The 16,477-nt window shown below is 56.0% G+C and overlaps 2 protein-coding genes across 2 annotated transcripts in view; one reads left to right on the plus strand and one right to left on the minus strand.

The window, feature by feature from the left end:
* The window catches only part of LOC309601781 (carbonic anhydrase 9-like), a gene marked incomplete at both ends in the record, with an annotated part of 35,211 nt that extends 27,763 nt beyond the window's left edge, over positions 1 to 7,448 (plus strand). Inside the window, 9 exons of the mRNA XM_082334909.1 lie at positions 93 to 254; positions 3,011 to 3,153; positions 3,920 to 4,012; positions 4,310 to 4,376; positions 4,746 to 4,903; positions 5,046 to 5,244; positions 6,759 to 6,768; positions 6,953 to 6,979; positions 7,385 to 7,448. Coding sequence (XP_082191035.1) covers positions 93 to 254; positions 3,011 to 3,153; positions 3,920 to 4,012; positions 4,310 to 4,376; positions 4,746 to 4,903; positions 5,046 to 5,244; positions 6,759 to 6,768; positions 6,953 to 6,979; positions 7,385 to 7,448 — 923 coding nt within the window. The remainder of the gene's footprint in view (positions 1 to 92; positions 255 to 3,010; positions 3,154 to 3,919; positions 4,013 to 4,309; positions 4,377 to 4,745; positions 4,904 to 5,045; positions 5,245 to 6,758; positions 6,769 to 6,952; positions 6,980 to 7,384) is intronic.
* An 871-nt stretch (positions 7,449 to 8,319) lies between these two features.
* On the minus strand, positions 8,320 to 13,013 carry LOC309602046 (gamma-secretase subunit Aph-1b-like; the record flags this gene model as incomplete). The annotated part of the gene is made up of 7 exons (XM_082335345.1): positions 8,320 to 8,966; positions 9,207 to 9,330; positions 9,615 to 9,742; positions 10,092 to 10,214; positions 10,372 to 10,445; positions 11,988 to 12,158; positions 12,901 to 13,013. 7 exons carry the CDS (start codon positions 13,011 to 13,013, stop codon positions 8,929 to 8,931), a joined length of 771 nt encoding a protein of 256 aa, XP_082191471.1. The 3' UTR covers positions 8,320 to 8,928.
* Positions 13,014 to 16,477: the final 3,464 nt, after the last annotated feature.

Here is a 16,477-nt window from a genome sequence, read left to right on the forward strand (position 1 = left end):
CCAGTGCCCTTCCCTGCCACCCACCAAACCTCCTTTCTGGCAGGCTCCTTGCCCAGGTGGTCTCACTGGCACTCCCTCCCTCCCCGTACCAGACCGGGAGCACTGGGGTGTGGACTACCAGGGCTGCATGGGCACCATGCAGTCACCCATCAACATCAACATGGCCAAGACCATCTTCAGCCCCCAGCTGCAGCCGATCCAGCTCTCTGGCTACAGCCTGCCTGCCAATGAGAAGCTCAAGCTGAGGAACACAGGTGGGTGCAAAGGCACAGGCTGGAGTGCAGGCAGAATCTGCTTAGCCTTTCTTGGCAGGACCAGGTTTCTCTGACACCCTTCCCCTGGATTCTGGGAAGGGGATTCTCTTGCAGGCTGCAGTTGTGTTGCCTTCAAAGCCAAAAGGGAAGCATTGGGCTGCTGAGCCTGTGTGAATCCATGTACTTTCCTGGCTGGAGGGGAGAAACCAGGAGATGGAGAACTTGCTGATCGCTGCCTTTGGGAGCTTGCTCCAGGAATTTGTTATAACCCATGTTTCCTTTAAAAAAAAAATGTGTCCCTGGTATTTCTGATGCAGGTTTGCAGCAACTGGTTCCTCTCCTGCATTTCACTTTTAAAGGACTATTCAGTCTCTGATGTGGCTTAGCCTTTAAAGTACCTACCTCTCAGTCTTTTAGGACACAACATTGTCCAACTTCTTTAAGTCTGTGCTTTAGGATGCTATCTCAGGATCTTAAGATCTTTTGTAGGGTTTTTTCTTTTCCAATTTTAGAATGTTTTTGGAAAGTCCAGACACAATTTATTCACATTATTTTAGTAGCAGTCTCACCATGCCAGGTATGGAAGGAAAACCCTATCTCCTTCCTGCTCACCATCCCACAGCTGGGGATGGTGGTCATGGTTGCTACTGGCTTTTTCTGGGAGCACGTTGAGTGTTTTCTGTGTGCTGGTGCCTGCCAGTCCCTGAACTAAAAGAAAAGCTGGCAGAGACAGGGACTTAAACTCATTGAAGGTGTGATAAGGCACCTCCTTGCCCTGGTAGCTAGTGAGATGGAGCTGACCTGTGTATACAGCAAACAACAGGTTGGACTCGCTGTGCGTGGTCAGATCAGCCACACAGTACATGCACAGAGCTTTATATTATTGCCTCCTGCCCTAGCATGCCTGAAGACTTAAATTAGCTGCTAGTTTAGACACCCTGGCATCTGGTGTTGCTTGGTGTTCAGAAAAGCAGTCAGAGCATTTTCATTGGGGTGGGAGGGGTATCCTGGTTTCAGCTGGGATAGAGTTAATTTTCTTCTTAGTAGCTGGTAGAGTGCTGTGTTTTGGGTTTAGGATGAGAATAATGTTGATGATAACACACTGATGTTTTGGTTCTTGCTGAGCAGAGTTTACACTAGTCAAGGACTTTTCAGCTTCCCATGCTCTGCCAGGTGCACAAGAAGCTGGGAGGGAGCACAGCCAGGACAGCTGACCCAGACTGGCCCAAGGGCTATTCCATACCATATGACCTCATGCTCAGTATATAAGCTGGGGGAAGAAGAAGGAAGGGGGGGACGTTCAGAGTGATGGCATTTGTCTTCCCAAGTAACCGTTACGTGTGATGGAGCCCTGCTTTCCTGGGGATGGCTGAACAGCTGCCTGCCGATGGGAAGTGGTGAATGAATTTCTTGTTTTGCTTTGTTTGCGTGCGTGGCTTTTGTTTTACCTATTAAACTGTCTTTATCTCAACCCATGAGTTTTCTCACTTTTACTCTTCTGATTCTCTCCCCCATCCCACTGGGGGGGAGTGAGCAAGCGGCCATGTGGTGCTTAGTTGCTGGCTGGGGTTAAACCACGACAGGGGGGAAGTAGTTTCTCACATGTTTATAAGATGCCTTTTTTTATTCTGGCAACTGCTGATCTGCTTTATGAAAAGCCATAAATAAAAAGTTGCAAGTCTACTAAGATATTTGTACAGTTATTCCTTTTTGTAATATAAAGTATATACACTGTATAAGCTCTTGCAAGGGCCTGAAAATGACTCTGGTAACTAGTAGAAGGAATGTACTGATTTAGATATACAAAAGAAATGTAAAAGCAGATAAATTTGCAGGGAGGGAGCAGTCTCCTGCTTCTGATATTTGAGTCTTGTATCTCTGAGCCCAGTGGCAGGGAACACCACAGAGGATAAATGACTCATCACAGCCCTGTTACATTGTTAATACCAAATCTGTGCCCTAGCTCTGTGATGTGACTAAGACTCTTCCTACCTCCTTTATAGGTGAAGTGAGTTGATTTTTAAAAATGAGGAAAAGGTGCTTAGAAGGACAGGACAGCCTTTCTCAGGGTCCAGGGATGCTCCTGATATTTTTGCTGCATGTCCAGGTAACTCAGCTTTTAGATCTGCCACACTGCTGCATGAGTCCAAGATACCTGGCTAAACCACATTAAAGTAAAAGGCAAAATCAAGTATGTATTTACTGTACCCAAAGAGACAAAGTTTTAGCTCTAAATGCTTTCAGAAGACTTAATGCTTCTGTGTCACCAGCTCCAGTGCTGGTCAGACACTCACAGGCCACTTTGTTTGAATGGTCCCAGCTTGCCAAGTGCTGCAGCTCTCTGTCCCCAACTGTCCTGCTCTCACCACTCTGCCAATATCTTTCTCCATGAATTTTGTCCATGGTCTCTTTATATTAGTCTCACTTACTGAATAAATTGTTGGATAACATCTGGCTTGGAGCTGGTCCCTGGGAGTCTCGGGGGGAGGGGCAGCTGTTCACTTTCCAGCATTTTCATAGCAGCTATTTACCAGGGTGTCTCGCTACCTGAAGTGGAAAGTTGAAGCCCATTGCATTGGCACAGCTCTGGGCATTGACCCACCCATAGCCTCATTAAATATGGAAAGCAAGCTGCTTTGTTGTGGCAAATTTCCACAAGCCCAGGGTGACTCTTTCCCTTGAGACATCTCTGTGTACCTGTGGGACGGACTGGGCTTTGTGTTTTACTGACTGACCTCTTCCTTCTGCCCTTGCAGTTGTCCTTGAGCTGCTTGAGTCACTGGCCATCACCAGTGGCTATGCCCAGCAGTACCAAGCCGTGCAGTTGCACCTGCAGTGGGGCTCCCTATTGGGACCTGGCTCGGAGCACACTATCAACAGGTGCTGCTTTGCTGCAGAGGTAAGGAGCCCTTGCGGTGGTGGATGCATCCTTTCCTTTCCTGGTGCTGGAGTGCTGTCCAGCTTCTAGGCTATGGTCCTGGTTGTCACTGGATGAATGCTGTAACCACTTGGCCAGGATCCCTGCTCCCCAGACAACTCTGCAGCAGCAGAGTTCAGTGTGGGAGCCCACGCTTTGGTGCCAAGTGCCCAAGAGCCAAACTCACGCCACAGCCTGCGGTGCAGAGGTGAGGAGGAGACAGGATGCTCTGCCCGCAGGTGGGCTGGGGCTGGCTGCATATGAGCAGTGCAGCCTGTCCCTGTGTTGCAGCCTGGTCCTGGGCTGATGGAGCAGGAACCATGGTGGTCCCCAGGCTGGGGGAGCCAGCTCCCCAGGCAGCCACAAGCAGCCTGCTTTGGGAGCTGCAGGGACTGTTTACTCCGTACACACTGTCTTCCTGCTCTGCAGATCCCATCTGGTTTTATTCCTCCTTTGCTAGTGCTGTCCTCAAACTGAGCCTGGCTCTGCGGTATGACCCCCTGGTATCTAGGGCAGAGTACTGGTTTGCTGTCTGTGACTGGGGAAGTTCCTGTGGGCAGCCCTTCACACTTGCTGCTTTGCAGTGGCACACTTTCTCAGTCCCACCAGCATATTCCCTTCCTAGGAGGGGTGCTTGGCACAGGTGCATGTCTCTCCTAGCCCTTGCTCCGGCAGGTTAGAGCCCCATGGGGGTGAGCACCTCCTGGAGGTGCCCATACTGCATCAGGGTTGCATGTTTCCCTTCCAGATCCACGTGGTCCACTACAACGCCAAGTATGACAGCTTTAAGGAGGCAATGGTTCACCTGGATGTCCTGGCCATACTAGGAGCCTTCCTGGAGGTGAGTCCCATAGCTCAGCCCTGGGCAAGAATGGGTAGTAACAGTGCTGGGGGGGAGTGGGATGGGGGGGGGGGGGGGGGGCAGTCAGGCACAGTTTTGGGGACAGGCAAAGGTGCAAATGTACCTGGGGAGAGAGAGGGCAGTACCAGAGAGCAGGGCAGCCCTGATGGGAAGAAGGGGTCACTGGGACAGGGTGCCCCTCGCAGGGAGTGATTCTTCCCTACTGGCGCTGCCATCACCACCTGGTCTCTGTTTGGCCCCCGTGCTTGTCATTTCTGTGGGGTCTCTGTGTTGCAGGTTGGGCCAAGGGAGAACCCATACTATCAGGAAATACCTGAGCATCTGTACAAAATCCAAAGAGAAGGTAAGGCCCTGTCCTACCTAGTACTTGTCTCAGGGGCTGCAGCCCAGCAGAGAAACCCGCTGCACAGCAGAGAGGCTGCAGCAGGCATTTGCTGTGTGTATGAGAAGGGGAGCATTACATAGCTTGTACAGAAACAGCTTTCCAAGGTGCTCTCTGTTCGCACGTGCTTTCCCCTACCTCCAGGGCAAACCTACTGCCCTTTCTCCAGCACACTGGGTGTAGCAGGGTGGATCCTGGCACACGTGGTGCCAGGCTGGGCTGGGGGGGATGCTCCAGGTCAGATCTGTTCCCACAATCTCCATGCTGGTCCTGCCTGTTGTCCTCCAAGGGGTTACCCCACTCTTGCTCCCATGGTGTTCCTTCTCCCAGGTGAGGAAGTCTTGGTGCCTGGATTCAACGTAGCAGGCCTGCTGCCTACCAACCTGAAACTCTACTTCCACTACAATGGCTCTCTGACCACCCCTTCCTGCTACCAGATGGTGAAGTGGACAGTCTTCAACCAGACCATGCTGCGCTCTCATGACCAGGTCCATCAGGGCAATGAGCTCCATGCTCAGTCTTGCCCAGCCTCTCCCCGCAAGCATGCACCATCCACATTGGTCCCCTGGGGCTCACCTGGCTCCTGAAGGCAGGACGCACTCTGCTCTGCTCACGCTGATCTCCTTCCAGATGTCAGTGCTGGTGACAAGCCTGAGGAATGATGACAGCAAACCTCTGCAGAACAGTTTCTGGCTGGTGCAGGACCTGCATGGGCGACAGGTGCTGGCAAGTTTCCAGACCACCCTCCTTTTGGTGAAGCAGCTGCCTTCTGGGAAGGAGCACATGAATGGGCTCAGGCTGTACCCAGCCACGGGAACGCAGGGATGGGGTGAGGAACAGGAGTTGAGGCTTTGTTTCTCTTTTGGAAATGCAGCATTTGCATGGGTTAGCCCTGCCTGGCAGGTGACTTGTGGCAGCGCTGGTCTTGGGGTCCTGCTCTCCCCCATTTCTGTGCTTGTCTCTCCCTGCATAGGGAAGATCGGTTTCTAGGAACTATTTTGTCCTTGGTCTTGCAGAAGCAACAGTAGCATGGCTGGGGGATGTATGGTCAAGGGTGAATAGCCAACTCCTAGCACCTCGGCCAGATTCTTCATCCCCACATGCAATAGCTAAATTCAGTAGGAGCTGCAGAGGTACAGGCTTGCAGCGAACACCCCACTGCCAAGTGCCAAGAACTGCAGAAAGGGCAGTGCAGGGGACCCCTCCCGAAGGCTGTGCTCTGCCAGTGGGGCAACACAGCCATCCTGGCCGGGCACACGGTCCCCTGCCTGACATATCCCCATCTGCCCATCCTTAGTTTGTCCTCAAAGGCCTTTCTTGCGTTGGTGATTTCCAGTGATGAGTAGAAATTCCTGTTAACCCTCAGGTGTGACTATCACTCTGCATTGCTGAATTCTTGCCCGTTGCTGCTCTCTGAGGTCACTGGGGTTTTTCTGTCCAACATCCTGTTCTTTTTCTGTTTTGATGGCATTTCCTACACCTTGTGTCAAGGTGACTAATAGAAACAGCACACAGGCTTGGTTGCAGGCCCTTGGGCAATGCCTCAGTAACCACACGCTGGTGCAAGGCACTTCCCACCTGCAGACAGCTCGCTAACAGCTGTAGGCTTTTAATCACATGGTCTTCATCCTGGCTAGCAGTTTCCCATCTGGCACCACATCAAATGCTTCACTGAAGTTGGGAGAGATAAAATCTACTGCATTTTCTTTTGTCTAGAATATCACTTATCAAAGAAGGATATCAGGTTAGGCTGGCATGCTCTATCTTTGGTAAACCTATTAGATACTTTATCATATTTTCCAGTTACCTCCAAGCCTTTCTTTTGCTACTTTCTTGTAGAAACTGTTCCAAAGCCTCCAGTCACTGAGGCTGGGGCAATGGGGGCTGGCAATGGCCAGCTGCCTCCTCCCAGGGAGCTGCTCACCATCTTGCTACAGGCAGCTGTCCCTGTGGTTGCTGCCTGCTGGGCTCACCCCATGCCCCTCTCCAGGGTCTCCTGCAGGGCTTGGTGCGGTCATGGGGTGCTGTGGTGCTCTGCTCCCTGGGTGGTGGCAGCTGCAGTGGGGGAGTTTCTGGCTGGACTCAAGGAGGCTTTTGTGTGGGCTGTGGTTCAATGAAACTTTTTTTTTTTTTTCCTTTCCCTTAATGCTTTTGGCAGGGTGTTGGGGCCAAGCTTGCGAGCTGCTGGGGATGCAGAGGGCAGCTATCCCCTGTCTGCTCATGGGCAATGGGGAATCTTGCAGGCAGCCCTGCTTTGGCAGCATGGCCTGAAGCCCAGCAGGCTTGACACTTCCCTCCCCAAACACCTCCAGCAACCTCTTGACTGTGCTGTCTCTCTTCCAGATAGCAACAGGTAGGTGAGGTGCTGACCTGAAAGAGGGGAAGGTGGCTGGGGGGGGTGTACCTTCCTGGGAAGGGGGGGTCCTGGCAGCTGTGTGCTGAGCTGAGGGGCAGGCAGCCATGATGGGGGTGCAGGGCTGCCCTAGCATCTGCACAGTTGGTTCTCACGGGCATCCTCTTGTCTTTGTCTCTTGCAGGACACTCCAGCTCTTCATTTCAGGCAGGTAAGTGTGCTCAGCTGAGGCTGTTGCCTTCATGTCCCCTCTGCCTTTGGGCCACCAGCTTCCTCCAGCCTTGCCCCATCTCCCTTGTCCAGCAGCCACAGAGAACTGTCCCCAGTGTAACATGTCTGTGCTCAGCTTGCTTGCAGGGGATGTGCTGGCCGTGCTCTTTGGGGTGCTCTTTGCCATCATGATACTGCCTTCCTGCTATACAGCTACAAGCACTGCAGTCAAAATGCACAGTGAGCAATGGGGAGTTGCAGGAGGAGGGGCCCCCAGGGGGTGGCAGGGGTCAGTCTGGGGCATGGGAAGAGGGGTTAAGGGTGGTCTCTCAGGCAACAACATGGGTTAGCAGGGCCCCCCCTGCCTGCTTTAACAACACCACACACACCCTTCCTCCCCCACCAGGCTCGACTTGCCAACCAAATCCAAGGTCATCTACATGGCAGCCACCACTGACAACACCATGTGAGCCCCAACTCTGCAGAGGTCCTGGCCCTGCTGGCTCAGCCTGCCCCACCCCACCTCCCCTCACTCGTGCCCTAGGCTGAGGGAGGGCCAGTGCTCCAGCATCCCTTGGCTACACAGGCTACCCACATGGACTGTTTTCCTGGGGCAGTGTCTGGCCTCAGCAGATATCTTTGTTATTTTAAAAAAAAGTAAAAGCCTCCCATGGTGCCAGCTGTCTCTGCTGTCCTAGTCTGAAGCTGCAGGACAGGAACAGGCACTGGTGGAGCTGGACCCACAGCAGAGGGGTGCACAGGGACCCCTTCCCAACTGGCAGAGACAGCATCAGCCGTAGTCAAGCCCTGGGGAGCTCCACAGCCACAATGAAGCCAAGAGAAATGAGCTGGACCTGGGAGAGGGGAGGAACCTGCAGGTCTCTAGCTCTCAGCAAACCTCCACCTCAAAGCAGTAAAACCAGAGATAGCCAGAGCAGAACAAGACCTTCAGGCAACTGTGGTCTGCAACTGCCAGACACCCCCCTTAGTCACACCAGCACAAGCCACTGCCACCAGCAGTGGCGCACACGCACACACCACTCACCTATGGTACTTCTTTTTATTGGTATAAAAATCCACTGTAGACTTCTCAGTCCTGATCCTGATGGCAGTTTCTCCCTCCCAGCCCTGTGGCATAGCATCAGGGCTGGTGTCTGCCTGAAAATCCCCCTCTGAGGGCAGGAGAGGGCAATGAACCACTGGCATGGTCCCCTGAACCCCCCCTCCCCAAGCTGTGCTGGCACCAGTTGCAGGGTTGCATCTCCTCCCAAGCCCTCTGCCACCCTCCATATGGCACTGTCTTCTGCCCTGGATGCTGTCAGCCCCCTTGGGTCCCCCAGTACCAGTGGCTGCTCCTGACACACCATCCTCCCCCGCTCATCCCTTCCCATGCCAGGATGCCAGCTCACTGCAGTTACCACAGTCCAGCGTGGGGGGCTGTGGCTCCCAGGGCAGCAAGGCTGGGCCAAGAGGCAGAGAAAGCATCACCACAGTGGTCAGCCCTGGCCCAGAGCCCAGCAGCACTTTGCAAAGCAACTTCCTCCACCCTGCGGTGAGGAGGCAGCACGGGTTTCCCCCGCCCTGGCACAGGGGACAGCACATCTGCAGCAGGGGGAGAAGAGATGGGTTTCTTTGGGCTCAGGCCTCCAGCAGTCCAAGGTAGCATCCTTCCCAGGCAAGCTAACTGGGGCTCTGCTTGCAGCAGGGCCAGCAAGGCCGAGTCCCCCAAAACTGAGCTGTTCTCTGGGGGCTCCCAAAGGGGTGGCAGAGAGAGCCAGCCACACTGGTCAGCTGGCTGCTGCAGCCAGACCCCAGCACCTGCCCCACTGGGACTAGCCAGGATCCACCAGTCCAGGAGAAAAGATATTGCAGAGAAGGTGATGGCTACTCTTGATGCCAAGATGGAGGGGATGGCAGGGGTGGCTGGGGACAGGAACATCCCACGGGGCTTCAGGATTCCAGCTGAGGGCTGGCTCTGCTCCATAGACCTGCAGGAAGCAAGAGGGGAGGGGGGCAGTTTTCACCAGACTCCTTACCCCATTCACTTCCCCCAGGAAAGGCAACAACCTGACCATGGCCCCAAACCCCAGCATCTCCTCTAGTCTGGCAGCCAAGGGGATGATGCCCTTGCTCCAGCCCCTGGAACACCCTCTCCCCACCCCAGCACTGGTCCAGGTACCCAGAGGAACCTGCAGGGTCCCCTGTCCCCATTACAGAGCAGGACTTACAGATCAGGAAGCGCCGCAGGTTCTGGGCAGAGCCCCCTGAGAGCAGGTAAGCCCAAGTGGCGGCGGCGGCCATCAGCAGGTAGGAGGGCACCAGGCTGCCTATGTACAGGGGGTTGCAAAACGTCTAGAGAAAGAGGTGGGAGAAGGAAGGGGTGAGCAGGCAGGAGAGGACGAGGCCAGGACGGGTGGCAGTGTCACCACCTCAATGAGCGGAATGGGACAGGGGACACCAGCTTTGGCCTTAAATTTGCGAAGGGCCTGTCCTGTGCAGGGACAGCTGCAAATCCCCAAAACCCAACTGCTTTGCTAGTGCCGAAGGCTGTTGCCCCCCCAGCACAGGGACCAGCATGCACCACGACCATCCCCAAATATAGGTCCCAGCGCAGAGCTCAGCTCCAAGCTACTCACCGACCCCGAAACGGCGAGGTGCATGACGACAACAGCTGTGATCTCCCACCAGCGCTGGTGCTCACAGCCGTGGAAGAAGAGGATTGCCCAGAAGGTGTGAAGGAAAATCATCACCATGGTCATAAAGGCTGCAGGAAGCAGCAGAGGGGTGTCACCAGGGAGCCACCCACCCTGGCCCAGCCCACAGGCTCAGGGAGGGATGGAGAGGAGCCAGGGAAAGGGAGTAGGGGCACTGCTGGGTCAGACTGGGAAGTGCTGGGAGGGATGGGGGAGAGGAGCAGGGAGGGTCACAGGACAGAGAGAAGGGTTTGGCACAGAGAGATGTGACAGGGGACCACAACGGGCTCAGAGGGGTACGGGGAGTGGCAGCGGGGTGCAGCATGGAGGGGAGAGCACAGGGGGCTGAGCCCCAGCCCCCCTGGGTCTGCTGCCTCTGTGGTGGGGCAGAGATGTGGGCAAAGGGTGCCAGTTGCTCACCTGAGGTCAGGAAGTAGAGCTGTGAGTCCCCGTGGATGCCCACAGTGCCGGGCCCTAACGCATCTGCCAGGAGATTGATCATGGAGAAGGCGCCGCTCATGAGCCCAAAGCCCACACCAGCCACTGCCAGGACAGGGATGCTGTCAAGCCCTGAGCCACCCAGGACCACCCCAGGTACCTCCTAGCTCCTTGGGGGACCCAGCCAGCTTCAAGGTGAGAAACCTCCCTTTCCCCCCAGTGCCATGCCCAGTCCTGCCTGGCTGCTCTGTGCAGCACTCACCATATGCCATTTGCTGGATGGAAATGGGGGAGCAGCTGTCCTCGCTGAGGGCCACCAGCCCTTCGATGGCCTTCCTGCAGAGGGGAGAGCACACTGGAGGCCGGCACAGCCTGGCTGCCACCCGGGGCATGGTGCAGCAGCAGGACAGAGTAGGTGGGAGCTGGGGTCTCATTCCGCACCATCCCACCATCCTGGTAACCTCCCCATCACTGAACTGCAACACCTGCCGTGGAGAGCATCTGCAGGACCACCCTGAACCACCAGACAAACCACACATGTGAAAACCACATGAAGCCACGTAGAAAGATTTCCACAGAGGGATGTGAGTGCAAACCAGCCCCACAGAGCAGGGGTGGGGTGAATGGGATGTCGGGTGCAAAGTGAGCAGCACCCCCGCACAGAAAACAGCCCCAGTGCTGGCATGGGAGGCACACACCAGGAGGGTGTACCTGATCTTAGCAGTTATACTCTTAGAAGATGTTGGGAAAAAACGGAGAGGGTGAAGGGAAGAGCTCAGAGAGCTAGAAAAATTCTTTGGGGAGAGAAACTGAGAGAGCTAGGCTTCATAAGTTTTGTCAGCTAGAGGTGCAGCAGATGAGGAGGACGTCAGACGGCTCTGCAGCCCCAGGACAGCAGTGTTTGCAGCCAGAGATCCGCAGGGTAATGAAACGCAGTGGTTTGTGTTAGAGGTTGCTCTATGGAGCTCTGCTACGCTCTGCCTGCCCACCTCCAGCCCTGCCACAGGGAGCAGCGCAAGCCTGCATACCCGCCCCCCCAGCCTTCCCCCAGCCCCTCCCCTCACACCAGCACCCAGCCAGCTGGGAAGGTGGGGACTGCTGGGGGGGGGGTAACGAGGGATGCCGACTTCAACATCGCCTCCCCTCGTCTGCCTGCCCGGCCCAGCACAGTGTCTGTTCATCTATCCAAAAGCAGTACAGGGTACAGTACGTGCTCACCCAGCAGGTGGCACAAGCCCCCGCGCTCCAGGCCCGCGGCGCTAGGGAGGCCAGGAGCTGCTCAGGCTGTGCCTAGACTTTGCCCCGGGCTGGCCAGGACACCAAGCATGGGGCCTGCAACGATGCGCCACCCCACAGAGCACTGAAACCACTTTCAGGCTGTCCTCGCTGACACAAATCCATCCCTAAGAAAGGAACAAGACTTGCCAGGAGATAAGGGCAGATCCCTAATCCTTCTCCATCCCCCACTCAGCAAAGTGGGCATTTCCTGGTGCCTAGCATACCCCCAACGTCCATCTGAGCTGCAGGAGCACTGCTGGCACTAGTCACCAGGCAGTAGAGCAGAGAGGATGTTACATGTCCTGCAGCAGCCCAAACCCACAGCCTACCTGTCCCGAATTCAGGGAGCCACTACCAGCCACCTCAGCCCTGGGTCCTCCAGACCTTAGGGCTGCTCTGCTCTGCCACCCGAGACACGCTCCAGGTCAATGTACCAACACAGGTACCACCCACGTGCTCCCAGCGAGAACCGAGGTGGCTTGGTGCCATGCTCTGCATCCCCCCTGGCCACGAGCTCCCAGCTGAAATCTGGACCTGCCATAGCTAGATGGGCAGAAGGACCATCTGGCAGTGCTGGAGCAGGGTGGGAGATGCCCTTACCTGAGGAGCTTGTAGTAGAGGAAGCGGAAGGCCTCCTGCAGCAGCACAGAGAACATCACTCCAAATATCAAGAGCCCCTTCTGCAACAGCTCATCCTGGGGGTTGCTGGCTTTAATGGTGATAAACCAGATGAGGGAGGAAAGCAGCAGTGACACCAGCCAAAAGAAAGCCCTGCAAGAGAGAGAGCGCCTGCTGGCACCAGTGCCGTGCCAGGACTGGTGCTGGTACCAGTGCCATGCCCGTGCCCATCGGCACTACACCTGCACCTCTGTATTGGTACTGGCACTGACAGCAGTACCCCAGCCTTGCCCACTCTCCTACCAGTGCTGGGCAGGTGGTGCCTGTACTGGTACATGTCAGTACCAGTACCATACCCTACTGATCCCACGGTGGTACTGGTACCACTGCCCCTGCTGTGCACATGTCAGTACCACTACTGACCCTGTACTGGTACCAGTGCTCTACCGACCCCATGCCATTACCAATACCAGTGTCCCTCTCCATCATGCCCATGCCATGTGGTGACCACAACGGTACCAGTACAATACCAGTACTAGAGCCCCTGTTGTGAAAAGAATGGCACCGGTATGAGTACTGGTACTGGTGCCCCTGTCATGCCCACAACAGTACCAGTAGGAGTACTGGTGCCCCTGTTGTTTCTGCAATGGTACCAGTACAAGTATGGATACTGCTACCCCATTCACATTCACCAGTACTGGTGCTCCTGTCATGCTCACAACCACACCAGTATGAGTCCCCCCCGTTGCACCTCTGCCAGTACCAGTCACGCCCGTGCTGGTACCAGCACCAATACTGGTGCCATACCAGTACCGATACCATTACCAGTGCCCCTTCACGCCCACACCAGTACCCACGGTGGCACCAGTGCCCCCGGTGCCGGTGCGGGACTGACCCAGCGATAAGGATGATGATGCGGAGCGGGTCGCGGGCGATGGTGAAGAGGAAGAGGCCGAGCGCCGGTCCGAAGGCGATGAAGGTGCACCCGAAGAAGATGGCGAGCGTCATGGCAGCAGAGCCCAGGACACGGGACCAGGGACGGGACCCGGTGGCTCGGCTCAACCCAACTCGGCCCGGCGCCCCCCCTCTCCCTCCCTCACCCTTCCGGGGCCGCCTGACGTCACACGCCGCCTGCGCGCGCCGCCGCCGTCGCCGCCGGAAGGGCCGCGCTGGGCGGGGGCGGGGTCTGAGCCGGAGTGGAGCGGGGCTAGGGTCTGTTATGGGGGGGACACGGCCTGCACCGGGGGGTTCGGGTCTGTAACCGGGGGGGAAGTTGGGTCTGTTATGGGGAGGCATGGCCTTCACTGGGGGGCTCAGGCCTGTCACGGGGGGACACGACCTGGTCCTGTTATGGGGGGCACATGGCCTGCACTAGTTGAGGACCTGGTCCTGTAATGAGGGGGGGGACGGGACCTGGGCCTGTCACAGGAGACATGGCCTGCATCGGGGGGACCTGATCCTGTCACGGGGGAGCAGGGCCTGCACCGGTTGGGGACCTGGTTCTGCCACGGAGGGGTCACAGCCCACACCGGGGGTACATGGCCCTCACTGGGGGGGGAACCCTTTGTCCTGTCATGGGGGGACACGGCATGCACCAGGGGGACCTGGTCCTGTCACTGGGGGGCATGGCCTGCACCAGGGGTGGGGACTTGGTCCTGTCACTGGGGGGCACAGCCTGTATCGGGGGCTCAGGTCTGTCACGAGGGGGCAAGGCTGGCACCGGGGGGACATGGCCTGCACCCAGGGGAGCTTGGCCCTGTCACCGGTGCCCTCACAGGAGCCACCCAGTGAGTGGGACCCTGCACTGTCCCCCAGGACCTGGGCCAGCCAGGGGTGCCTAGGCTTGGGCGAGGTGTGCTGGCTGTCCCTGAGGGTCCCTAGCTGCCTGTTGCCCTGCCATAGGCCTGCCTCAGTGCAGGGGGTCTCTGGCACTGCCCCCAGGCCCCCTGCAGCCCCCAAGCATGCAGGGCAGGGGCCACGCACCCCCCGCCCCCCACGCTGCTCCTCATACAGTGCCCACTCTGCACTCACAGCTCAGGCAGCGCAGCCCTGATGTGGGGCACAATACTGAGTGCTGCATACGGGATGTATGTAACATACAGAAATGAGACAGCGCCACGTGGTTATAACCATCTGTGTTTTCCTCCAGCTGCGTTGTCCTCCGGTGGGATTGATAAATCAGTAATATTGATTATATTGACTGGGAGCTTTGTGTGGCGCTTGGCTTTATGTGGCCTGATCTGTTCTGAAATCACCCAGAGCTCTGCAAAACCCACACATCTCGGCAACACGGCTCTTTCCGCCCTTACCCAAACATCTAGGGCTGTAAATGAAGGGGTAATCACACCCAAAGGAGGGGCTGGGGGGGGTGGCAGTGGTTTGTGTCTGGCTCTGCGTGACTCAACATGTCTCATCAAAATGTGTCTGCGATGCTCTTTGTGTGGTCCTTCCCCTCCAGCATGTAGTTCAAGGTTATTGAACAGGAAGGATTCGTAGATGAGATGAGGCACCAGAGCAATGAGAAAACTGGAGAAGAGAGCAGAGGTGAGAGGCTGCTGGAGGTTAATGTGGTGGTTTATCAATCAAAGGGGTGGCAGCCCACACCAGGGCTGAAAGCACTTCAGGGAGCTCTTCAGTCTGTCAGGACAAGATAAACAAATCCAAAGGTTGAAATTCAACAGGAGAGGTGCAAAGGAAGGGAGAGCAGAGGGGACAGGCCCTGTGGTCCTCAGCATGGGTCTGAGTGGGGAGACGTGCCTCCAGGTTGAGCCCCCCTGCTTCCCAGAGCTTCTCCTGGCCTTTGTCTTTCTGCAGGACCATGGGGGGAAGCAGATGGGTGGGAGGATGGAGAAAATGCGAAGCTTTGTTCAATTGTGAAAGATAGATAGCCTCACATCTTTGGGGCAGAGCATCACTTGGGAACAGCAGCCAGGATCTCGCTGCCAAACCACAGAAAGTTCAGAGGGAAAAAAAGGCCCTTGCAGCAGGGTGTAAATGGTTAAGTTAAATGGACTGGTCCAAACCAGGAGGCTGGGCAGCTAATAGGGAAAAATGCTGGGTGTGAAAGGGCTTTTTGTCCCAGCAGGAAGGCAAGGGCCCACAGAGGCTGGAGGCAGGGGACCCATCCTGATAGGAGTGCAGGGCAGGCTTGTTTTCAGTGCGGGGCACTGCTTGCTGGGACAGGCTTCCGCAGAAGAGGTGGTTTTGCACTTTTGTTCCTTTTGCAGCCAGACAAACCCCTGCCTGGAAGGTGCTTTGACCAAACAACAGAATGGCTCAGCTGATGCGCTGTGGAAAAGCAAGGAGGACCTAAGGAGGAGCCCCAGCCCTTGTGCAGGGCCAGCTCTGCTGGCCAGGACAGCTGTGCACTGTCTTTCCCCTCCAGCATGTCCCAGGGAGGGAGGCTGCACCCCAGGAGGACAACCAGAAAATTAGTACCCCACATGAGAGGAGCCCTTTTCCCTGTAGAAGGTCTTGGAGCCACAAACCAGAGGTGCTGGGCCATGGGGAGAGCAGGAGGCCAGCAGCACCTGGGCAGGAAAGAGATGCAATCTCACCACCCTTCTTTCCTGAGCTGAGAGGCGCAGCAAATAAAGGAGAGCAGATAATGAAAGCTATCCCTGCTAGCTGCTTGCTGGGGCGATGGCCCAGCTCAGCAAGGGGTCAGCATGAATTATGTTTTCCTGGCAGCGTGAGGCTGTGCTTTTAGAGGGATATTTGCCAGGTAGCGAGGGACAACAGGACTTGGTGCACATCGTGGAGGGGCCTGAAGCGGAGGGCAGGACTAGATCATGACTTTGGGCATCCCCAGGGAATCCAGCCTTTTTTGGTGACAGCAATGAGACACATCCTGCCACTCTTCTCTTTGTGTTGGAGAAAACACAGTAAGCCAGGAAGAAACTTCCTGAACGTTTTGGAAATTGGTTGCCTACTGCATTAATGTTTGCTAGTTTATACAGCTGTCCCTCAGGCAGGCATTCAGCAACTGGCAATAGAAAATGCAACTAGTACGTAAGGTAAGCAGCTAACCACAGACCTGGAGAAGACCTTGGTAAGGAATAGTGTGTGCATGCATAATCACACACTTGTATGCATGCTCAGATGACCATGAAGCAGGCTCCATGAAGAGATCAAAGACTTTGTGGCTTCCCCAAGTGCCAGGCAGGTAACATGCCAGCTGTAGAAGGGGACACGCCAGTGACATATCTCTATCACTGTGCACTTGAAGAGGATGGTCAGTTTGGACTGAGCTTGAGACTTGGAGGTTTTCTGTGCATCCCAAGGAGGTGATGGAGATGTGGGAACGCAGCCCAAACCATGCGCGTTATCGCTTCCAGCCCCCCACAGCCACGGAGGACATCCTTACGCTGGCCATACCCGCTCCAGACCCAAGACCCTGCAGAGCCTCCTTGCACAAACTGGGCAGGGACACCCCCACCATGTCTCCCAGTGCCTGTGCCCACCCACAAGGA

Source organism: Platalea leucorodia (assembly GCF_965183815.1).
Source record: "Platalea leucorodia genome assembly, chromosome: W".
NCBI classification, from domain to species: Eukaryota; Metazoa; Chordata; class Aves; order Pelecaniformes; family Threskiornithidae; genus Platalea; species Platalea leucorodia.